Here is a 24,979-nt window from a genome sequence, read left to right on the forward strand (position 1 = left end):
GACCTTGCATTAACCTAGGTAACATCTTTCTGTTCAGACTATCGAGTTGAAAGAACTGCGTTTGTTGGACGTCCACGGTTTCCGGAGTGTGGACGAACATCCTTCGCGAGCAAGAGGCACTGAAGTAGTTCTGCACGAGGACGAGGATTTAATGTCCATTTACGCGGGAACCGATGTTGGGAAACTCGCCAGAGCACTGTTCGATAAGTTGTTTGCAGAAAGCGATCGTGGTAACTTCATCCTTGCACCCAGACGAAAAGAAGCTGACGGCCGAACAGAAGCTCCGGAAAACCTTCTTGAAAAATTTCATAGTAAGAATTTTTGTAATTAATTAGGTCTTGTAGACAACTTTTTTAGGATTTCCCCTTAACGTTCATTATAAGTCGCTGAATTTTGAAATTGAAGAAAAGCCACGTAACGATTTGAAAAGTTTTGAAAAAGCATGATTAATAAAGTTCATTCACCAGTTTTTTTTTCGTTCAGAAGTGGTGAGGCAGAAGTATCCTGACACCCCAAAGCTAGCGTGTGAAGAAGCAAGGAAGGCTGCGAATCAGTACGGCAAAGACTGTCGTAAAAAGAATGCCAGCGCAAACAACTAAACTTTTTGTTTTGATTTTGATTCGTTGATTAATTGCAGAAACTAAACAGAAATTCCAGATTTAACTTAGAAGTTTACCCTTCGAGTTCATTCAGTTCTGTTTCGATAAGATAAACTGATTAATTCTCGCTCCGTCTCAGTGTTTATTTACGTTTTTTATACAACTTTATACGTTAATTTATAGCTGATGCAGTAATTTTAAAATTGATTTTGAGATTTGCGAACTTTGTATCATTGCATAATTGCACACTAAGAAATTTACGCTTGCAGTTCATTTTTCTCCAAGTTCATTTAGCTCGTCTTCACCTTTCCTAAAGAGTTTTACGCTGACAAAATTCAATTAGACTTGGTGAGGCACTTTATGTGAGGCAATGTTTGATTAATAAGAGGTTTTTTATCTGACTCAATTTTGAGCTTAAGATTTTTTAAAGCAACTCGTTTTCAAATCTCGTTCAAGCTTTTCCAGTGTGATGATAAGTTGCGAAGAGTTAGTGATTGCGGATGGTCAAGTTGTTCGTCAGCTGCTTAAAGACTTCAATGTATCTCCCGAGTCAATGCTGCCTTTGAATAGTTTCGATGAGTTTGAAAAGCGACTTCAGTATGACAAAAATCTTGCGAAAACCTATGGTAATTTGAAAGAACTTTATCAGCAGTCTGTTGCAGCCGGTTTCAAGATCCTACCAGACAACTTTGGTGGCTTCGGGTTATTTAATCACACAGGGAGAGTTCTCAAGCCATCGATCGAACCCCTTAGACCTTTTCCTGTGGGTCTGGTCAAAAACGTCCCTTGCGAGCTTCAAAATGAAATGTCGGATCTCTCGGTTATGCGTGGTGAGTTGGATACCGATGAGTTAGTTTTGCTTGGCCCAATTCGTTTCGCCAATCACTCATGCTCGCCTAATACTCAATTCTTCCTCGGTTACACCAGCCCCTTGCTTCAGCATAATAAATGCGTTTTTCTTAAAGTAATTAGCTCGATACAGCCCTTTGAAGAAATCACTGTAAGTTATGGTTCAAACTATTTCAAAGACGGTCGACTGAAGTGTAGATGTCCACATAAAGATAAACATATTGTGTCCCCGGGAAATCCGCAGGAGACTTTTACGCCCCCCGTTGCAAGCCCTTTTCCAAAATGCACCGAGTTACCGGCTACACCAATTGATTTGTCTCGAAGTTCAACTCAAAGCGAAAGTTTCCAGACACAATATTCAGCGAGTCAATCAAGTGCTGGAACCCCTAACCTGTTGGAAGTGGAGAGAAAAAGAGCAATTGTAACTCAGAGAAAAAGGAAAGTGAAAAGACGATTAGTCGATTCAGCGAGTCGACAAATACGGACATTTATCCATCAGGTAGATTCCAGCCAGTCCTCGGAGTTGGAAAGTGTGCTTGATGAAACTGAATTGAATACCACAGATCATGCAACTCCAGATAGCATTGAAAATGAGCCTGAAGAAGTTTCTTGTGAAGATGCATCTTGTGAAGATGCATCTTCAGTTTCTAATTCGGAGTCCGACGAAGACTCAAGCAAAGATTCTGAAACCGTGGAAGACCAGTTTGTGTTCTCGCAGGACCCCTTGAGTTGTAACACGAATGTTACTGCTCATAACGCATCAATGGGATTGTATCGAATTGCTGCGCGACATTGTTTGCCTGACAAAGCCTTATTTGACCTCCTCGCATGGCATAAAATTGTTCACCCGCGAGACATTTTACCAGCCCCAAATTACATTAAAAATGAAACCAACAAATTAACAGAGCGATACATTGCAGGGACAGCAACTAACGGCACGGGAGAAGTAATTTTCTTGAGTTTTGCTGACAAACTTCAAGAAAATGTTGAAAAATACATAACAGAAATTTTAGCTTATGCTAATCCTGATACGAAAACAGATCTAAAGCTCACAGCCCTTTTTGATGGAAATGCGCTTAATGTGAAACTTATCCTCAATACGGATGGAGTTAGGGTGCAAGAGTCTAGTGATTGCTCAGCCTATCCTGTTTGGGTAGCTCTGGCTGACTTGCCACCGAAGTTGCGTTCTTCCTTTGATAACATCCATCTATGTTCGCTGTGGTATGGCAAAGGAAGGATAGATTGGGATTCCATATTTGAGCACTATCTGTCTGAAGTATCAAAAGACAGGAAAATTAAAGTAAATGGGGTTGACTACGAGCTGAAATTTCAAACTGTTTTTGTAATACTAGATCTTGTGTGCAAGCACGATGTCCTGCAAATGAAAAAATTTAATGGATATTGTGGATGCGGTTTGTGTACCATGCGAGGTGTGCAAAGATATCCAGGCGGTCGATCGTATCCAAATAATCAATCGTTCAGAATGCGTGATCCGGGGATGCACGAGCACTTAGTAAGGCAGTTTGAGAGTGGGAGTGTTGAAGAAAGAAAAGCTAGAAAGGAGAAGGACCCAGAGATTGATACACTCGGAGTTAAGGGGCGATCATATTTATTTAAAGTTATTCCTAATCTTCCATTAACCTGTCCCGTGGACACTATGCACCAGTGTCTTAAAGGAGTTGCAAATGACATTATCAACTTTTTTGCTGAGCAACTGAGCTACGATGAGGTACAGAAAATTGATGACGCAACAAAACAAGTTACTTTGCCCAGCGAATTCAAGCGATCAGTCAGGTCATTGCGATCCCTTGAGCACTTTAAAGCCAACGAATTCAAAACATTTTTGCTGTATTTTGCCCCAATAGTTTTCCAAAATTTTCCAGAAAACTCTTTGGCGCATGAATCCAATTTACAAAATCTCAAATACTTAATCTTCGCACTCCGCTCTATGTACGAAAGTGTTGACGAGGCCCAGCTTTGTGGTTACCTGTTAGAAGCTTTCTGCTATAACATGTCCATCCGCTATCCTTTAAAGAAGTTCGACTCAATTAATTTCCATCTGCTCCGACATCTAGCATGGCAGTGCAAATTCTTCGGGCCCTTGTGGACTACGTCTGCAACTATGTTTGAAAGTGCCAATAATCACCTCATAAAGACTTTAACTGGCACTGTTAATACCTGCAGCCTTATAGTTAAGCGATACATTCGCAATAGACATTTCGATAGCATGGAGGTGAAGAACGATAATCTTACCGGATTCCTTGAAGCTTTGAGGGGCAAAACAAGCGGCTTTAAAGACGATTTCTCAATGAAGCGAAACAATGTGTTTTCAAATTTTCAAAAGCAATTTCCTGAGGCTCGTTTGTTTTGCAGACACCGAGGAAAATTCTACCTGGACAGCCAATTGTATACAAGATCTGAAGCAAACAGTTTTGTTTCACTTTCTGAGGAGAACGAAATTTTAGTCGGCCAGATTTTGTTGTTCATTGAGAAAGAGTCGGTGATTTTGTGTGCTGTTCAGCTCTACAACATCCTTGACAAGCTTGCGTTAGATCTGTCGTCAACTGAGTTTCACGGACAAGACAACAAACTTAAGCCTCTTGGCTATCGTGTAGAAAAGTCGACCGAAGTTCGAGTTTTCAAGTGCTGTTCAATAAACAACAAACTTATTCTCTTCCATTTTTGCAACAACCTTTACTTTATTAATGTGCTCACCCATTTCGAGCACGATTAAGGTTGAATTAGACTTGAAGCAATCCAGACTCCTTTGTAATTTTCCTAAAGCTCTGTAATTTTCCCAAAAATTCTCTTCCAGTAATTTTCCTAAAACTCTACTAGAGCAAATTGTTTAATTTCTTTATAGATTGAATCGATATTAATGCTTCAGTTGCCATTTCGTGCAAAAGTATTCCTCCGTTATGTCAGATTGATATTGAATAAGACGTTGTTGAATCTAGACTTCGATCATTGATTTTGTTAAAACTTAGATTTTAAAAAGTTTTTAATGGTTCAAGGAATTCTTGAAAGTGAACCAAATGGATATCCCAGACTACCAGTAGTATGTAGGTTGCAGTGCAAAAAGAATGGTTCGCCTAACTGTCCTACAAACAAAGTAGAAATTTTACACGGAATAAGTTGCCTAGGAAAAAAGTTAGTATTTCATACGGAAATTTGCTATTAATTCAAATAAGTAATTTAAAAAATAGGTCTTTTTGATTAGATCTTAGAGTTGTCCAAATCGAACCAAATTTGATATGGAGTTTCCCCTGTGTACCTAGAGTCTAAAATAAAAAGAATTTTTGGTATAGGTTGCCTAGGAAAAAAGTTACTTTTGCATACGGAAATCTGCAATTATTTCAAATATTTAATTTTGAAATATAGTATTTTTCATATGGTCAAGGAGTTGTTCAAATCGAACCAAACTCGGTATCGAGTGTCCCATGGGTAACTAGATTGTAAAACAAAAAGAAATTTTGGCATAGCTTGCCTAGGAAAAAAGTTAGTTTTTCATACGGAAATTTGCTATTATTTCAAATATTTAATTTTGAAATATAGTATTTTTCATATGGTCAAGGAGTTGTTCAAATCGAACCAAACTCGGTATCGAGTGTCCCATGGGTAACTAGATTGTAAAACAGAAAGAATTTTTGGTATAGCTTGCCTATGAAAAAAGTTAGTTTTTCACACGGAAATTTGCGAATTTCGCAAATAACGAATTTTAAAAATAGGTCTTTTTCGTCGGGTCAAGGAGTTGTTCAATGCGAACCAAATTGATATCCCAGACTACCAGTAGTATGTAGGTTGTAGTGCAAAAAGTATTTTTGGTATAGCTTGCCTAGGAAAAAAGTTAGTATTTCATACGGAAATTTGCGAATTTCGCAAATAACGAATTTTAAAAATAGGTCTTTTTCATCGGGTCAAGGAGTTGTTCAAAGCGAACCAAATTGATATCCCAGACTACCAGTAGTATGTAGGTTGTAGTGCAAAAAGAATTTTTTGTATAGCTTGCCTAGGAAAAAAGTTAGTATCTCATACGAAATTTTGCTATTATTTCCGAATAATTTTAAATAAGTATATTTGAAAATAGGTCTTTTTCGTCGGGTCAAGGAGTTGTTCAAATCGAACCAAACTCGGTATCGAGTGTCCCATGGGTAACTAGATTGTAAAACAAAAAGAATTTTTGGTATAGCTTGCCTAGGAAAAAAGTTAGTTTTGCATACGGAAATTTGCAATTATTTCAAATATTTAATTTTGAAATATAGTATTTTTCATATGGTCAAGGAGTTGTTCAAATCGAACCAAACTCGGTATCGAGTGTCCCATGGGTAACTAGATTGTAAAACAAAAAGAATTTTTGGTATAGCTTGCCTATGAAAAAAGTTAGTTTTTCATACGGAAATTTGCTATTATTTCAAATAATTAATTTTTAAATATAGTATTTTTCATATGGTCAAGGAGTTGTTCAAATTGAACCAAACTCGGTATCGAGTATCCCATGGGTAACTAGATTGTAAAACAAAAAGAAATTTTGGCATAGCTTGCCTAGGAAAAAAGTTAGTTTTTCATACGGAAATTTGCTATTATTTCCGAATAATTTTAAATAAGTATATTTGAAAATAGGTCTTTTTCGTCGGGTCAAGGAGTTGTTCAAATCGAACCAAACTCGGTATCGAGTGTCCCATGGGTAACTAGATTGTAAAACAAAAAGAATTTTTGGTATAGCTTGCCTAGGAAAAAAGTTAGTTTTGCATACGGAAATTTGCAATTATTTCAAATATTTAATTTTGAAATATAGTATTTTTCATATGGTCAAGGAGTTGTTCAAATCGAACCAAACTCGGTATCGAGTGTCCCATGGGTAACTAGATTGTAAAACAAAAAGAATTTTTGGTATAGCTTGCCTAGGAAAAAAGTTAGTATCTCATACGAAATTTTGCTATTATTTCCGAATAATTTTAAATAAGTATATTTGAAAATAGGTCTTTTTCGTCGGGTCAAGGAGTTGTTCAAATCGAACCAAACTCGGTATCGAGTGTCCCATGGGTAACTAGATTGTAAAACAAAAAGAATTTTTGGTATAGCTTGCCTAGGAAAAAAGTTAGTTTTGCATACGGAAATTTGCAATTATTTCAAATATTTAATTTTGAAATATAGTATTTTTCATATGGTCAAGGAGTTGTTCAAATCGAACCAAACTCGGTATCGAGTGTCCCATGGGTAACTAGATTGTAAAACAAAAAGAATTTTTGGTATAGCTTGCCTATGAAAAAAGTTAGTTTTTCACACGGAAATTTGCGAATTTCGCAAATAACGAATTTTAAAAATAGGTCTTTTTCGTCGGGTCAAGGAGTTGTTCAAAGCGAACCAAATTGATATCCCAGACTACTAGTAGTATGTAGGTTGTAGTGCAAAAAGATTTTTTGGTATAGCTTGCCTAGGAAAAAAGTTAGTATCTCATACGGAATTTTGCTATTATTTCCGAATAATTTTAAATAAGTATATTTGAAAATAGGTCTTTTTCGTCGGGTCAAGGAGTTGTTCAAATCGAACCAAACTCGGTATCAAGTATACCATGGGTAACTAGATTGTAAAACAAAAAGAATTTTTGGCATAGCTTGCCTAGCAAAAAAGTTAGTTTTTCACACGGAAATTTGCGAATTTCGCAAATAACGAATTTTAAAAATAGGTCTTTTTCGTCGGGTCAAGGAGTTGTTCAATGCGAACCAAATTGATATCCCAGACTACTAGTAGTATGTAGGTTGTAGTGCAAAAAGAATTTTTTGTATAGCTTGCCTAGGAAAAAAGTTAGTATCTCATACGAAATTTTGCTATTATTTCCGAATAATTTTAAATAAGTATATTTGAAAATAGGTCTTTTTCGTCGGGTCAAGGAGTTGTTCAAATCGAACCAAACTCGGTATCGAGTGTCCCATGGGTAACTAGATTGTAAAACAAAAAGAATTTTTGGTATAGCTTGCCTAGGAAAAAAGTTAGTTTTGCATACGGAAATTTGCAATTATTTCAAATATTTAATTTTGAAATATAGTATTTTTCATATGGTCAAGGAGTTGTTCAAATCGAACCAAACTCGGTATCGAGTGTCCCATGGGTAACTAGATTGTAAAACAAAAAGAATTTTTGGTATAGCTTGCCTATGAAAAAAGTTAGTTTTTCACACGGAAATTTGCGAATTTCGCAAATAACGAATTTTAAAAATAGGTCTTTTTCGTCGGGTCAAGGAGTTGTTCAAAGCGAACCAAATTGATATCCCAGACTACTAGTAGTATGTAGGTTGTAGTGCAAAAAGATTTTTTGGTATAGCTTGCCTAGGAAAAAAGTTAGTATCTCATACGGAATTTTGCTATTATTTCCGAATAATTTTAAATAAGTATATTTGAAAATAGGTCTTTTTCGTCGGGTCAAGGAGTTGTTCAAATCGAACCAAACTCGGTATCAAGTATACCATGGGTAACTAGATTGTAAAACAAAAAGAATTTTTGGCATAGCTTGCCTAGCAAAAAAGTTAGTTTTTCACACGGAAATTTGCGAATTTCGCAAATAACGAATTTTAAAAATAGGTCTTTTTCGTCGGGTCAAGGAGTTGTTCAATGCGAACCAAATTGATATCCCAGACTACTAGTAGTATGTAGGTTGTAGTGCAAAAAGAATTTTTTGTATAGCTTGCCTAGGAAAAAAGTTAGTATCTCATACGAAATTTTGCTATTATTTCCGAATAATTTTAAATAAGTATATTTGAAAATAGGTCTTTTTCGTCGGGTCAAGGAGTTGTTCAAATCGAACCAAACTCGGTATCGAGTGTCCCATGGGTAACTAGATTGTAAAACAAAAAGAATTTTTGGTATAGCTTGCCTAGGAAAAAAGTTAGTTTTGCATACGGAAATTTGCAATTATTTCAAATATTTAATTTTGAAATATAGTATTTTTCATATGGTCAAGGAGTTGTTCAAATCGAACCAAACTCGGTATCGAGTGTCCCATGGGTAACTAGATTGTAAAACAAAAAGAATTTTTGGTATAGCTTGCCTATGAAAAAAGTTAGTTTTTCACACGGAAATTTGCGAATTTCGCAAATAACGAATTTTAAAAATAGGTCTTTTTCGTCGGGTCAAGGAGTTGTTCAAAGCGAACCAAATTGATATCCCAGACTACTAGTAGTATGTAGGTTGTAGTGCAAAAAGATTTTTTGGTATAGCTTGCCTAGGAAAAAAGTTAGTATCTCATACGGAATTTTGCTATTATTTCCGAATAATTTTAAATAAGTATATTTGAAAATAGGTCTTTTTCGTCGGGTCAAGGAGTTGTTCAAATCGAACCAAACTCGGTATCAAGTATACCATGGGTAACTAGATTGTAAAACAAAAAGAATTTTTGGCATAGCTTGCCTAGCAAAAAAGTTAGTTTTTCACACGGAAATTTGCGAATTTCGCAAATAACGAATTTTAAAAATAGGTCTTTTTCGTCGGGTCAAGGAGTTGTTCAATGCGAACCAAATTGATATCCCAGACTACTAGTAGTATGTAGGTTGTAGTGCAAAAAGAATTTTTTGTATAGCTTGCCTAGGAAAAAAGTTAGTATCTCATACGAAATTTTGCTATTATTTCCGAATAATTTTAAATAAGTATATTTGAAAATGGGTCTTTTTCGTCGGGTCAAGGAGTTGTTCAAATCGAACCAAACTCGGTATCGAGTGTCCCATGGGTAACTAGATTGTAAAACAAAAAGAATTTTTGGTATAGCTTGCCTAGGAAAAAAGTTAGTTTTGCATACGGAAATTTGCAATTATTTCAAATATTTAATTTTGAAATATAGTATTTTTCATATGGTCAAGGAGTTGTTCAAATCGAACCAAACTCGGTATCGAGTGTCCCATGGGTAACTAGATTGTAAAACAAAAAGAATTTTTGGTATAGCTTGCCTATGAAAAAAGTTAGTTTTTCACACGGAAATTTGCGAATTTCGCAAATAACGAATTTTAAAAATAGGTCTTTTTCGTCGGGTCAAGGAGTTGTTCAAAGCGAACCAAATTGATATCCCAGACTACTAGTAGTATGTAGGTTGTAGTGCAAAAAGATTTTTTGGTATAGCTTGCCTAGGAAAAAAGTTAGTATCTCATACGGAATTTTGCTATTATTTCCGAATAATTTTAAATAAGTATATTTGAAAATAGGTCTTTTTCGTCGGGTCAAGGAGTTGTTCAAATCGAACCAAACTCGGTATCAAGTATACCATGGGTAACTAGATTGTAAAACAAAAAGAATTTTTGGCATAGCTTGCCTAGCAAAAAAGTTAGTTTTTCACACGGAAATTTGCGAATTTCGCAAATAACGAATTTTAAAAATAGGTCTTTTTCGTCGGGTCAAGGAGTTGTTCAATGCGAACCAAATTGATATCCCAGACTACCAGTAGTATGTAGGTTGTAGTGCAAAAAGTATTTTTGGTATAGCTTGCCTAGGAAAAAAGTTAGTATTTCATACGGAAATTTGCGAATTTCGCAAATAACGAATTTTAAAAATAGGTCTTTTTCATCGGGTCAAGGAGTTGTTCAAAGCGAACCAAATTGATATCCCAGACTACCAGTAGTATGTAGGTTGTAGTGCAAAAAGAATTTTTTGTATAGCTTGCCTAGGAAAAAAGTTAGTATCTCATACGGAATTTTGCTATTATTTCCGAATAATTTTAAATAAGTATATTTGAAAATAGGTCTTTTTCGTCGGGTCAAGGAGTTGTTCAAATCGAACCAAACTCGGTATCGAGTGTCCCATGGGTAACTAGATTGTAAAACAAAAAGAATTTTTGGTATAGCTTGCCTAGGAAAAAAGTTAGTTTTGCATACGGAAATTTGCAATTATTTCAAATATTTAATTTTGAAATATAGTATTTTTCATATGGTCAAGGAGTTGTTCAAATCGAACCAAACTCGGTATCGAGTGTCCCATGGGTAACTAGATTGTAAAACAAAAAGAATTTTTGGTATAGCTTGCCTATGAAAAAAGTTAGTTTTTCACACGGAAATTTGCGAATTTCGCAAATAACGAATTTTAAAAATAGGTCTTTTTCGTCGGGTCAAGGAGTTGTTCAAAGCGAACCAAATTGATATCCCAGACTACTAGTAGTATGTAGGTTGTAGTGCAAAAAGATTTTTTGGTATAGCTTGCCTAGGAAAAAAGTTAGTATCTCATACGGAATTTTGCTATTATTTCCGAATAATTTTAAATAAGTATATTTGAAAATAGGTCTTTTTCGTCGGGTCAAGGAGTTGTTCAAATCGAACCAAACTCGGTATCAAGTATACCATGGGTAACTAGATTGTAAAACAAAAAGAATTTTTGGCATAGCTTGCCTAGCAAAAAAGTTAGTTTTTCACACGGAAATTTGCGAATTTCGCAAATAACGAATTTTAAAAATAGGTCTTTTTCGTCGGGTCAAGGAGTTGTTCAATGCGAACCAAATTGATATCCCAGACTACCAGTAGTATGTAGGTTGTAGTGCAAAAAGTATTTTTGGTATAGCTTGCCTAGGAAAAAAGTTAGTATTTCATACGGAAATTTGCGATTATTTCGAATAAATAATTTCAAAAATAGGTCTTTTTCGTCGGGTCAAGGAGTTGTTCAAAGGGAACCAAATTGATATCCCAGACTACCAGTAGTATGTAGGTTGTAGTGCAAAAAGATTTTTTGGTATAGCTTGCCTAGGAAAAAAGTTAGTATCTCATACGGAATTTTGGTATTATTTCCGAATAATTTTAAATAAGTATATTTGAAAATAGGTCTTTTTCGTCGGGTCAAGGAGTTGTTCAAATCGAACCAAACTCGGTATCAAGTATACCATGGGTAACTAGATTGTAAAACAAAAAGAATTTTTGGCATAGCTTGCCTAGCAAAAAAGTTAGTTTTTCACACGGAAATTTGCGAATTTCGCAAATAACGAATTTTAAAAATAGGTCTTTTTCGTCGGGTCAAGGAGTTGTTCAATGCGAACCAAATTGATATTCCAGACTACCAGTAGTATGTAGGTTGTAGTGCAAAAAGTATTTTTGGTATAGCTTGCCTAGGAAAAAAGTTAGTATTTCATACGGAAATTTGCGAATTTCGCAAATAACGAATTTTAAAAATAGGTCTTTTTCATCGGGTCAAGGAGTTGTTCAAAGCGAACCAAATTGATATCCCAGGCTACCAGTAGTATGTAGGTTGTAGTGCAAAAAGTATTTTTGGTATAGCTTGCCTAGGAAAAAAGTTAGTATTTCATACGGAAATTTCGACTTATTCGCTTATTCTATTTTTCAAAATATAGAAATTTCATCGGATCAAGGAGTTGTCCAAATCGAACCAAACTTGGTATCGAGTAGCCCATGGGTAACTAGATTGTAAAACAAAAAGAATTTTTGCTATAGTTTGCCTAGGAAAAAAGTCTATTTCAGTCTTACTATTATTCTAAGGTGAGGGCCTCGGGCCCGCATGAGGTGCACCACCCCCCCTGCCCCGTTGAGACGCCGGTTAGTCGGTTTCCCCCCCGCTGGGATTTTTGTGCACCTCATGTTGGGGACGTTGTTGGCGTGCGGTCGAGTTTTCTCTTCAGTCTAGTTCATAAAATCATCGGTCAGATTAAATTTGCGAATTTCGCAAATAACGAATTTTAAAAATAGGTCTTTTTCATCGGGTCAAGGAGTTGTTCAAAGCGAACCAAATTGATATCCCAGACTACCACTAGTATGTAGGTTGTAGTGCTAAAAGAATTTTTTGTATAGCTTGCCTAGGAAAAAAGTTAGTATTTCATACGGAAATTTGCGAATTTCGCAAATAACGAATTTTAAAAATAGGTCTTTTTCATCGGGTCAAGGAGTTGTTCAAAGCGAACCAAATTGATATCCCAGGCTACCAGTAGTATGTAGGTTGTAGTGCAAAAAGAATTTTTTGTATAGCTTGCCTAGGAAAAAAGTTAGTATTTCATACGGAAATTTGCGAATTTCGCAAATAACGAATTTTAAAAATAGGTCTTTTTCATCGGGTCAAGGAGTTGTTCAAAGCGAACCAAATTGATATCCCAGACTATCAGTAGTATGTAGGTTGTAGTGCAAAAAGAATTTTTGGTATAGCTTGCCTAGGAAAAAAGTTAGTATTTCATACGGAAATTTGCGAATTTCGCAAATAACGAATTTTAAAAATAGGTCTTTTTCATCGGGTCAAGGAGTTGTTCAAAGCGAACCAAATTGATATCCCAGGCTACCAGTAGTATGTAGGTTGTAGTGCAAAAAGAATTTTTTGTATAGCTTGCCTAGGAAAAAAGTTAGTATTTCATACGGAAATTTGCGAATTTCGCAAATAACGAATTTTAAAAATAGGTCTTTTTCATCGGGTCAAGGAGTTGTTCAAAGCGAACCAAATTGATATCCCAGACTACCAGTAGTATGTAGGTTGTAGTGCAAAAAGAATTTTTGGTATAGCTTGCCTAGGAAAAAAGTTAGTATTTCATACGGAAATTTGCGAATTTCGCAAATAACGAATTTTAAAAATAGGTCTTTTTCATCGGGTCAAGGAGTTGTTCAAAGCGAACCAAATTGATATCCCAGGCTACCAGTAGTATGTAGGTTGTAGTGCAAAAAGAATTTTTTGTATAGCTTGCCGAGGAAAAAAGTTAGTATTTCATACGGAAATTTGCGAATTTCGCAATTAACGAATTTTAAAAATAGGTCTTTTTCATCGGGTCAAGGAGTTGTTCAAAGCGAACCAAATTGATATCCCAGACTATCAGTAGTATGTAGGTTGTAGTGCAAAAAGAATTTTTGGTATAGCTTGCCTAGGAAAAAAGTTAGTATTTCATACGGAAATTTGCGAATTTCGCAAATAACGAATTTTAAAAATAGGTCTTTTTCATCGGGTCAAGGAGTTGCTCAAAGCGAACCAAATTGATATCCCAGGCTACCAGTAGTATGTAGGTTGTAGTGCAAAAAGAATTTTTTGTATAGCTTGCCTAGGAAAAAAGTTAGTATTTCATACGAAAATTTGCGAATTTCGCAAATAACGAATTTTAAAAATAGGTCTTTTTCATCGGGTCAAGGAGTTGTTCAAAGCGAACCAAATTGATATCCCAGACTACCAGTAGTATGTAGGTTGTAGTGCAAAAAGTATTTTTGGTATAGCTTGCCTAGGAAAAAAGTTAGTATTTCATACGGAAATTTGCGATTATTTCGAATAAATAATTTTAAAAATAGGTCTTTTTCGTCGGGTCAAGGAGTTGTTCAAAGCGAACCAAATTGATATCCCAGATTACCAGTAGTATGTAGGTTGTAGTGCAAAAAGAATGGTTTGCCTAACTGCCCTACAAAAAAAGTAGATATCTCACACGGAAATTTCGACTTTTTCGCTGACTTTGTTTTAAAAAATATTAAGTTTTATCGGATCTGTATGCATTTCTATGTATCTATTGGATGATTTATGTAAAGTGTTTAAATTTCTGTGTTAAATCCAATTTAATTTGTATTATTTCGGAGATGGAGCTTGAGCCCGGTTTTTTTATACCGAATGCTCTGCTCAAAATCTCCTATAGTGGTTTGTTTGTAACTCCGCCGTAGCCGGTCCCCAGCCCGGTTGAGAGAAGGAGGAGGGAAACATACCCAGAACATACTGGAAAATCTCAAAATGTTGTTCGTTAGTTCAACTGTAGATTTTTTCCGACAGTATTTAACCTATTTTAGCTCTCAAAATTTATTGGTAATTTTCAGCTGTAAAGAGGAAGATTTTCCCGGAAATTAACGGGGAAAAGAGTGTAAAGAGTGTAAATAGTGTTGTAAGAGTGTAATCATGAAAAGTGTAATTAGAAATAGAGAGTGGAAGAGTGTAAAAATGAAAAAAATACACTTTTATTCCAATTATAATGACCGGGGAAAAGAGTGTAAAGAGTGTAAAAATAAAAAAATTACCCCCCTATTTCTCCGCTTAATTAGCGGTGTAAGAGTGTAATTATGAAGAGTGTAATTTTAAAATTAAGAGTAGAAGAGTGTAAAAATAATTTAAAGGTGGAATATAAGAGTGTAAAAATAATGTAAAGGTGGAATATAAAGAGTGTAAAAATAATTTAAAGGTGTAAAAGAAAAAGTGTAAAAGAAAATTGAAAGTGGAATTATTATTTGAATTTACACTCTTATTATTTAAAATTACACTCTTAAAATTACACTCTTACACCGTTAATTAAGCGGAGAAATAGGGGGGTAATTTTTTTATTTTTACACTCTTTACACTCTTTTCCCCGTTATTTTCCGGGAAAATCCTCCCCCCGGGCAGTATTTTCAACTTTTATCAATATAGCCGCCATATTCAGTTTAAGTTGGGCGAAAAACAAAAATCCATACATACGACGTCTTTTATATGTTCGTTGTTTTTCGTCTTGAAAAGTAGGAAAGCCAAAGTAACGGCAGCCAAAGTTTTTGAGGAATAACTATAATTTAGTTTGCGAACTCGGTTTGTAGCGGGTTGTGCCACTGCCCATGCCCTTGCCTTATCATTTCTCAGAGGACTTATAATCAGCGCTGAATCTATGACTTTTGTTCTGCGTTTCTGCTATGGTCACACTCTGATCAGGTCACTATTTATCATGAAATTTATAAAGTCAGTGTAAAAAATTTAATCTATGATTTCAATATTGGTCAATCGTATTGTCAATAGTTTCAATTCTATGATCAGCCTAATTTATCATCATGTTTTAACGCTTTACTCAGCCTGAAACAAAAAATTTTTGAATTCTTTCTTTGAAAAAAGGAAGCATAATAGTAAATTTAGAGCTTTCCATGTATCATGACTGTTTTATATTTATTTGTATAAGAAATAGCTTATCAATTTCAATCAGTCTGTTGCCCGAAATGTCATAATAATGTTCAAAATTTTCTATTTTTACTTTGATCTTCTTATGAACGGAACAAAAACCGAAAAATATATGTTCAGTATTAATTCATAAAAAACCAAGAGTTTGAATTTATTGTGCAAAGACTTACAATCAAAATAACCCATCGACTTCAATGTGTCAGAACTGATTTAGCAAAACACTATTCAAATGTATGAATTAGTCCACAGGTGGTTCAAATCAGTCAATCGATTGTCTTTTGAATCATACGTTTTTTTAAGACGTATTCACCATTACCGAAGTTATTGTATTGCCTTCACCCAACTGCAAGTCAAAACATTACGATGCAGAGGTATACCCCAAAATTTCCGACTTAGTAAAATTGGCTCAAAAATTAGATACAAACAATGAACGAAATTAGGAGACATCCTTTGTATCTTACTTTTCGCAAAAGCTGTTCCACCAAATTTGCGAAATAAAAGAACATTCGGTGCGAAAACTAGGTAAAAAATCTTGTAGCACGTTTCCGCTCAATATAGTTATCTATTATTCGCGCGCGTTTTGAGCATGCAATAAGTACATTAATAAAGATTTAATTAAAGCTTTCAAAGCTTTAAAGTGCTTTAAATACATGCAACAACAAAAACTGATATTTTTCCGAAAAATCCCTCGCACATCAAAGGCTTTGTATATCAATGTGGGACTGGCCGAGTTTAATAAGTAGTAATAAATAGTACTAATATGTAGTAATAAGTAGTAATAAAGTACTATAAGTAGTAATAAAGTACTACTAATAGTAATAAGTTAGGCTTAATTAAATAAGTAGTAATTAAGTTAGGCTTAATTGCGGATTTTATGCGAAATCGAGTTTAATTGCGTGCAAAAAATTGATACATAAATGGAGCGGATGCGTGATACAACTCGCGCAAGAAATAGGTTATTAAGTTTGTACTTGTATTTTGCGGCTAAAATTAGGACACTTTTGCAAACACGGGATACGATATTCCCTTCCATTTTGCCGGTTTCTGCTAAAGAAGCTATTTTCCGCAAAGTTGTTCCACTTTCAATGTATTAACATAGTAAAAACGAACACGAGATACACGCATCGGGCATATCTGCCCGTGACAATTTGGGTATACCTTTGCATCGTAATGTATCAGTTCTGGGAACGTAAATCACTCCAAGACAGTTCACAGCAATCATCCAGCGCTCCAGATGGTCAGGGGGTCCCTGTAGTCAGATTTCAGCCATTTTTCAGCCTTTTTTAAAAGTGACTTGATCATAGGTCAGAGTCAGTATTGGTATAGGACTTGCAATTAGACGTGCACATTGCTGACTTCGACTTTCCGTTATTTCCCGGGTTAGATTTTATAGCATTGATTATGCTGGTGCAGCTGGCTGAAATTTTGAACATTGAACCCGTCTTTCTTCGAGAAAAGAAGATTTCTCCATCTAGTTTGAGATACGGAGAAAAATCCCACTTATCTTATATTTTTCACTTATCTTATATTTCTCTCTTATCTTATACTTCTTAAATTTTGTTTTTTTCGAAAGCTCGTTAATTTATATTACTTGACTCTACTTATTAATCAAAAACTCCAGACCCAAATGATATCTGATCAGAACCGAATCAAACTAAAGTTGCCTAGACTAAAATTATCATTTGTCTATAGACTAAAAGTTGCCCGAACGTCACGCCAGTGGTTTAAAATCCTTTTTAAGATAAAACTGTTACGTAGTAAATGAACGAATTTTAGCCAATCAGAATCGAGTATTTCTAATCTTTAAATTAAGAATAAAATACGCTCTAATATACGTAGAAATTCCGAAAAAGTTCATTTAACCTAATTTTAAGTTAATATAACCACGATATGTACCAATTAAGCTGGTTTTTGGCTTAAAATTTTTAGGTTTTCAAAACAATCGTCGACAGAATACAAATCGATTTGACGTCAATGATATCCGACGAAAAAAAACTGTTAAATGAACATCAAAAAATCTTGCTGTCTAAGTTTTACTTGTTGAATTGTTAGTCCTATTGCTAATCTTTTGCTTACAAATTGTTGCTATCACAATTCTTGCTATAATGGAGTCAGATCAACATTGCTTTTCAGTCAGATCAACATTGACGAAGAGTGCTTGCTGACCTTGTATAAATCATGGGTTCGACTTCTATTTCTCTATGCAAATACCTGCTGGATTGACCAATCTAATTCAGTTATCAACAACATACAACTGACCTAAAACAGATCATTAAGAATTTTTATGGGAAACACCGCTTGTACGGTGTCATTAAACTCCATGAAGAGACCAATATACCTGCAGTAAGAGACTTTCAGATTAGATTAGCAAATGTGTACCTGAAACGGGCAAAAGAAAACAAGATCGAATCGATAATACAACTCATCCAGAAGAAGCGACAGCGTCCGAAAAACAGTTATCAAAGCACACTGGACCATCTGTCCTATTAATGTTTTTTACCAGTTCCTATATCGTAGGAAAAGCCAGAACAGCCATCGTCCAATGACTTAATGCCAGCCGCTTGCTTAGTTAATTCGGGGCAAAAGTCGAACGAACCCCGCTCTAACCGAACAGCTAAGCCAGCCGCTCACCTAGTAATTTCGGGGATTAGCTGTGAGAAACACATGGAAAACAAGAGCAATTTACACAGCTTTTATCTACTGGTGAAACCAAGAAAACGTTCTTAACTTTCACATTCACTCCACTGATATCTCTAACAATGTTAAATTACGGTTATACAACTAACGACATAATACAGTGCTGTGCGCGGTTTGGTTCAGTGGTTTTAAGGTTTAGGTTAGCATAGCAATTTTAACTGCTTCTTATTTTTCCTTCTGTTTTTTACTTCATTCTTCAAAACGCTTCAATTTTGTTTTTGAAGACAGGTTATAAAATGTTGCAACTGCGCTTTTTCTTACCTTCCCACGATTCATTTTGACGCGTCTTAGCACTTGCCTTCTTAAACAAGATTACACTTTTTGTGGCTAGAGCATCCCTCTAATTCTTTGATCAGATGAGGCGCAGCAATTCAATCTCCAACGCGAGCGCATCTTTTTTTTATTTATTTGTTTACTTATTTTTTTATCTACTTTTCCGCTCTCAATAATTATTACTTCTTGAATAATTAATCTTTATAAACGATTTTTTTTACTTTGGAAAAAAAATTTATTGATATCTTACCACACATCGAAAAACGACGAATTACTCAGCTACTACAAGGCTAGCCAAGAATACCAAGAAAAAGAGTAAAAGCAAGCAGAGCCAGCAGAAGCCCTTCCCGGCGCTTGGAATGGCTCCCAGCAACAAACGCAATCAATTTGTTTTAAAGGAAAAACTCTTAAAAGCAGGAGCTTAAAACTCATCTTTCCGAAATTGCGAACTTTCTGTTTTACTTATTGATGCCTTTTATATTGATTGAACTTGATTGTACATGCATTAATAATAATAGCTATCACGATTCTTGCTATAATGGAGCTTACATGAATGAATTCAAATATCGATCTCGTCAGAGTTAATACCCTGTGTGCACTCGTGCTCCGTATGATCACAGATAATTTTTTGTCTGGACCTTGATTGATCTGGGTAAGAGGATGATTAAATTGAGTAACGTGTTCTTTTCTCACTGTTGATGATGGACTGCACTTAATTGACGTACTTAGATACACAGTACCGGACAGTGCAATTCAGTCAACTGGACCAAACATGATTGTTCGATTCTTCACAGATGGTAGCGTCCAAGACATCGGGTTCCAAATCACATACAAATCTGTAACACCTGGCTCGTCTAGGACTAGAAGGGAAGCCAACGCACAATTGAGATGGGTTGAAAGTTGGGGTACATCATTCAATGTACCACTTTTCCCAGAGTTGCCAGATAAATTTGAGTCATTGCAGGAGAGGGAGCGAAGACGCAGGGGAATTGAAGCAACAACGAGTTCGCCACTTTCATCGCCTCCGTCATATACAACTCTTTCTTTATCTTCTTCAACTTCATCGTATTCATCGTCTTCATTATTCTCGCCACCTGCAGCGTATCCACCGCCTATATTATATCCATTGCCTCCATGGTACATACCAATTCCACCACCTTCACTGAATTCATCTTCTTCACCTAATTCAACATCAGATTCAACGTATTCATCAAGCCTCGGAACGGACGGATTTTTTTCGTGGCCCACGGATAACGGCGGACTTAGTTATGGAAACAACCAGTACCCCAATTATTACGGCTCGTATTCTAATTATGACGTCTGGTATTCAAGTTTCGACCCCTATGCCAACTTTGATGACCAAAACTTGACAGCCTATGATTGGCCAAAAGCCTATGATCTCTCAGAAGCCTTAGACTACTCAGATTTCCGTCCGTTTGCACTTTTCACAGACTACGAATTGAGTTTCTTTTCAACACAAGCGGAAGATTTCATTGCTCAATGCACGTTTGATGGTCGTGACTGTGGTCCAGAACACTTCAAAAGATACTCTAATCCACAACTTGGGAACTGCTTTGTGGCTAATTCGGTCTTCCAGGAGGACCTGACAAATGGATTATATGCAAATCTGAAGAACACCTCCAAAACTGGCAAAGAGTTCGGGCTTAAACTTACTCTGTTTTTGGACAAGGAAGAGTACATTGGTGTCCTAAGTCAGGGATCCGGGGCTCATGTAAGTTTCGAATCATTTCAATTTCTGTTTGGCGGCAAACTGAATATTTTTATTGAATCAAAGCTGTTATTCAAAGGTGTTAGCTTTTTTCACCCATGCTTCAAGAGCAGAATTGAATGTGTTCAGGTGGACAACGGTGACAGTAAAGAAACTTTCATCAGAGTTTCATTGAATTTCCTAATGTCCGTCACTCATCTACGATGCCTATTTTGAAACAAGGGAAAAAATTAGTGACAAAATTTTGTAACTTTTATTTATCCACACTCACAGTCGGTACTGTCTGCTTCTTGTTCGCGGGTACGGTATCTATGTTCCACGATCTGCTGAAAGCGGGCTTGTTAGCCAGAAATGAAAGAAAGCCTAACTGATTGCATAAAAGTCAATCATAATGAAAAATGACAAAATTCGTGCTTTTTTGGCAGTGCTATCCATGGGTAGCTTAGCTGATTAACTAACAACCTACTGACCAACTACGACCCACTGACTCAATTGACTAATTGACTAGTGGGCTTTGGATAGCAGCAAATTGGCATATGCAAGACTGCTGTTGCTCATTGTAAAAAAGAGTATTGATAAAAAAAGTGTTTGTTAAGGTCTAAGATCGACAATTTTCATGATTTATCTGTAACATGCGAGTGTTACAGGTAAATCATGAAAATTGACGATCTTAGACATTAGAGCTTCTTTGAGCTTATTTAGGTCCTTGTAAATGCGCCTTATGTGCCACCTTTGCCCGAGTCCGATTCTTGGGTTACATCAGCTGGCTTTGCAACCTTCATCTCTGTCAAACAGGAGGTCATCCATCGTCGGGGACACCCTTATGGAGACTGTTTGTCCACCTGGCCTGAGTTCGTAGCTCTGGACTCTGAATATACAAGCCAGTGGCCAAAGTATGTGCAGAGGGCGTGTGAAAATTACTGCATCGAGGCTGAGAAATTCTATCAGTGTGACTGTGTGACCGACTATTATGGTGAGATAGAACTCTAGTGAACTTCACATTTTTCTGGTACTACCCAAGTACAGGTGCCAACGGAAGTGACCAGTGACCAGACCGTTTCAGACCAAATTATTTTGAGTGAGCATGTAAGAGTGTTAGTTAAACATGGGCTCATTGGCTTTTGGTATTCTTGTTTCCATTGAAAAATTTTTCGTGCGTTCCAGGGTCAATATGTCCAGACTCTCGTGTGTTCAAAGTTACCTATGTCCAGACTATTGAGCGTTCATTCGTGTTTCCAGACCGTGTCCGTGACCTCAACCTGGGTATGGCGAGATAGCGCCCAATGAGGTTATAGATTTAAGCTGGCGTTGCTAGAGTTGATAGCCAGACATAAAAGACTTTGACAATCCTGGGGTAGGCTGAACAGATCCGAATTCATATCTTGGTCTAACCGAAGATTTTCTAAAGCAGAATCGGGGCTGGAACAAATAGAGTTTTCGTAAAACTCAGACCACAGGCCCCACCATAAGCCATAAACTTGGAAAGACACTGGAGAAACCCTGGGCGGGACCAACTAAACTCTGGTCAAGCTGAGCCAGACCAAAGAAATGCAAAACAACCTGCAGACACTTGGCAAGAGCTACCAGAACTAAAATTAACAGAACTTTGTTTTTAAGAGATTTACATCCGAAACAAAAACCGAATTTCACTGACGAACAGCTTCAACTGTAACCACAAAAATGTTCTACAATAACGTCGAAGATCAGATAAGCATTGAATTGGTTTCTAGAAATAAACATTTTTTATGATTAAAGTACTAACTTTTTCTAGTTTTTGTTTTAACACTCTTTTGTATTTTTTTTCGATTTATTATTTTAAATACTTTTAGGAAACGTGTCACTGTGTTCTTATTGGGACAAGAACACTCGAGAGTGTCAAGTGGCAGTGAACAAAGCATATCGAAACAGTGAATTCGAATGTCCCTGTGGTCCAGCATGCAACGACGAATTCTACTCAAAAGAGGCCTCCACTACCATCTGGCCCAACATCCAATACACTCCGTACTTAATCGAGCGGTTGAGGAAATACGTCAGTTCTGGGCGAATAATAACTTACCTTGAGGGCGTCTTATCCAATCAGAATGCAACGATTGAGGAACTCACGGAGGAGATCCGGAAGAACTTTGTGAGAGTCGAGGTCTTTTTCCAGAACCTCAACTTCGAGAAGATTGAAGAGGAGCCAAGGTACACTTTGACTCAATTGATCACTGACTTTGGCGGGAACATCGGTCTATGGATCGGATGGAGCGTGCTAACATTCTTGGAAATTGTTGTCTTTCTTGTCAATTTGGTCAAAATTTCCCTATATGGACGTGTATAAAAATTAAGAGCTTAAAATATCTTGTATAAGCTAACCCGGGCCGAGGAATTTGGCCAAATTTATGTAAGATCAGCGGCAACTAGCGTTGACAAGTCGGAAAATTCACCGCAATTTTCTTACATAATTTTGCGTTGAATGCGTTGAATTTAAAGACAAAAATTCCACGCATTCAGCGCAAAATTATTTAAGAAATGGCGGTGAATTTTCCAACTTGTCAACGCTAGTTGCCGCTGATCTTACATATTTAGCGTTGAATTTAGCGTAGATCTTACATAATTAGCGTTGAATTAAGCGTAGATCTTACATATTTTTGCGTTGAATTTAGCGTTGATCTTACAAAAAATCAAGGCGTAGAACTCTGGGTATGGGACTCGAACCACTGACCTCCTGTTTACTTGTCGCCTCTTCTACCTTTGCGCCACCGTACCTTGGTTTCCTTAAGAGCCGCAATCCTTATAAAGCGAAGATCTTACATATTTTGCGTTGAATTTAGCGTAGATCATACATATTTTGCGTTGATTTTAGCGTAGACCTTACATATTTTGCATTGAATTTGGCGTAGAACTTGCATATATTTCGTTGAATTTAGCCTAGATCTTACATATTTTTCGTTGAATTTAGCCGAGATCTTACATAATTTCAACGTATTCAACGCATTTATCATGTGAGAAGTACTGGGAAAAATTTAAATTTTTTTTTAAGTTTTGAAAAAAATTTGAATTCCCAAAATGGTCTGAAATGGTTTTTTCACCGTAAGAGAGCAAATGCTTATTTTTTGCTGACTTCATTTTTCTCAATTGTGCAGTATATGGGTCGAAACAGTAAAAAAAATTAATTTTTCGAAAAAAAACTTGAAAAATTTGAAATCTTCAAATGGTCTGAATTGGATTTTGCACTATAAAAGAGCAGTAAAAAAGATTTTTTCTGACTTCTTGTTACTCACCTTTGGAGTATCGGGTTCGAAATAGTGAAAAAATTAATTTTCCGAAAAAAAAACTTGAAAAAGTTTTGAAGTCGTAAAATGGTCTGTAATGGATTTTGCACTTTAAAAGAGCACTAAAAAGTGATTTTTTGCTGACTTCATTTTTCTCACTTGCGCAGTATAGGGGTCGAGACAGTAAAAAAATTAATTTTTCGAAAAATTATTTTTTTGGAACTCTCACGTGGATTTTGCACTATAAAAGAACACTAAAAATGATTTTTCTCTGATTTCACGTTTCTCAACTTTGCAGCATAGGGGTCGAAACAGTGAAAATGATTTTTCGAAAAAAAACCTGGAAAAGCTCTGAAGTCGTCAAATGGTCTCAAATGGATTTTGAACTATAAAAGAGCACTAAAAAGTGATTTTTTTGCTGACTTCGCTTTTCTCAGCTGTGAACTATCGGGGTCGAAACAGTGAAAAAATTGACCTTTTGAAAAAAAAACTTGAAAAACTTTTGAAATCATAAAGTGGTCTGAAATGAAAGTCAAAAAATTCAACCTTAAAGTTGAAAGATCTAAGCCAAAATTCTACGCAAAATATGTAAGATTGGTGTTGAAAGCGTTGAAATTATGTAAGATCTACGCTAAATACAACGCTAAAAATGTAAGATCTACGCTAAAATTCAACGCTAAATATGTAAGATCTACGCCAAAATTCAACGCTAAATATGTAAGATCTACGCCAAAATTCAACGCAAAATTATGGAAGATTGGCGTTGAACGCGTTGAATTTATGTAAGATCTACGCTAAATTCAACGCTAGATATGTAAGATCTACGCCAAAATTCAACGCAAAATTATGTAAGATTGGCGTTGAATGCGTTGAATTTATGTAAGATCTACGCTAAATTCAACGCTAAATATGTAAGATCTTCGCTAAAATTCAACGCTAAATTTGTAAGATCTACGCTAAAATTCAACGCTAAATATGTAAGATCTACGCCGAAATTCAACGCAAAATTATTTAAGATTGGCGTTGAATGCGTTGAATTTATGTAAGATCTACGCTAAATTCAACGCTAAATATGTAAGATCTACGCTAAAATTCAACGCTAAATATGTAAGATCTACGCCAAAATTCAACGCAAATTTATGTAAGATTGGCGTTGAACGCGTTGAATTTCTGTAAGATCTACGCTAAATTCAACGCTAGATATGTAAGATCTACGCCAAAATTCAACGCAAAATTATGTAAGATTGGCGTTGAATGCGTTGAATTTATGTAAGATCTACGCTAAATTCAACGCTAAATATGTAAGATCTACGCTAAAATTCAACGCTAAATTTGTAAGATCTACGCTAAAATTCAACGCTAAATATGTAAGATCTACGCCGAAGTTCAACGCAAAATTATGTAAGATTGGCGATGAATGCGTTGAATTTATGTAAGATCTACGCTAAATTCAACGCTAAATATGTAAGATCTACGCTAAAATTCAACGCTAAATATGTAAGATCTACGCCAAAATTCAACGCAAAATTATGTAAGATTGGCGTTGAACGCGTTGAATTTCTGTAAGATCTACGCTAAATTCAACGCTAGATATGTAAGATCTACGCCAAAATTCAACGCAAAATTATGTAAGATTGGCGTTGAATGCGTTGAATTTATGTAAGATCTACGCTAAATTCAACGCTAAATATGTAAGATCTACGCTAAAATTCAACGCTAAATTTGTAAGATCTACGCTAAAAT

General features: G+C 35.9%; 1 protein-coding gene across 1 annotated transcript in view; it reads left to right on the forward strand.

Moving 5' to 3' along the window:
• Positions 1 to 22,302, forward strand: part of LOC142356894 (uncharacterized) — an 84,730-nt gene extending 62,428 nt beyond the window's left edge. The window contains exons 6-9 of the mRNA XM_075408656.1: positions 18,983 to 19,318; positions 19,520 to 19,985; positions 20,685 to 20,955; positions 21,812 to 22,302. Coding sequence (XP_075264771.1) covers positions 18,983 to 19,318; positions 19,520 to 19,985; positions 20,685 to 20,955; positions 21,812 to 22,302 — 1,564 coding nt within the window. The remainder of the gene's footprint in view (positions 1 to 18,982; positions 19,319 to 19,519; positions 19,986 to 20,684; positions 20,956 to 21,811) is intronic.
• The last annotated feature ends 2,677 nt before the right edge of the window (positions 22,303 to 24,979 follow it).

The sequence above is a fragment of the Convolutriloba macropyga genome, unplaced genomic scaffold, assembly GCF_964194025.1.
Source record: "Convolutriloba macropyga unplaced genomic scaffold, txConMacr16.3 SCAFFOLD_423, whole genome shotgun sequence".
Classification (NCBI taxonomy): Eukaryota; Metazoa; Xenacoelomorpha; order Acoela; family Convolutidae; genus Convolutriloba; species Convolutriloba macropyga.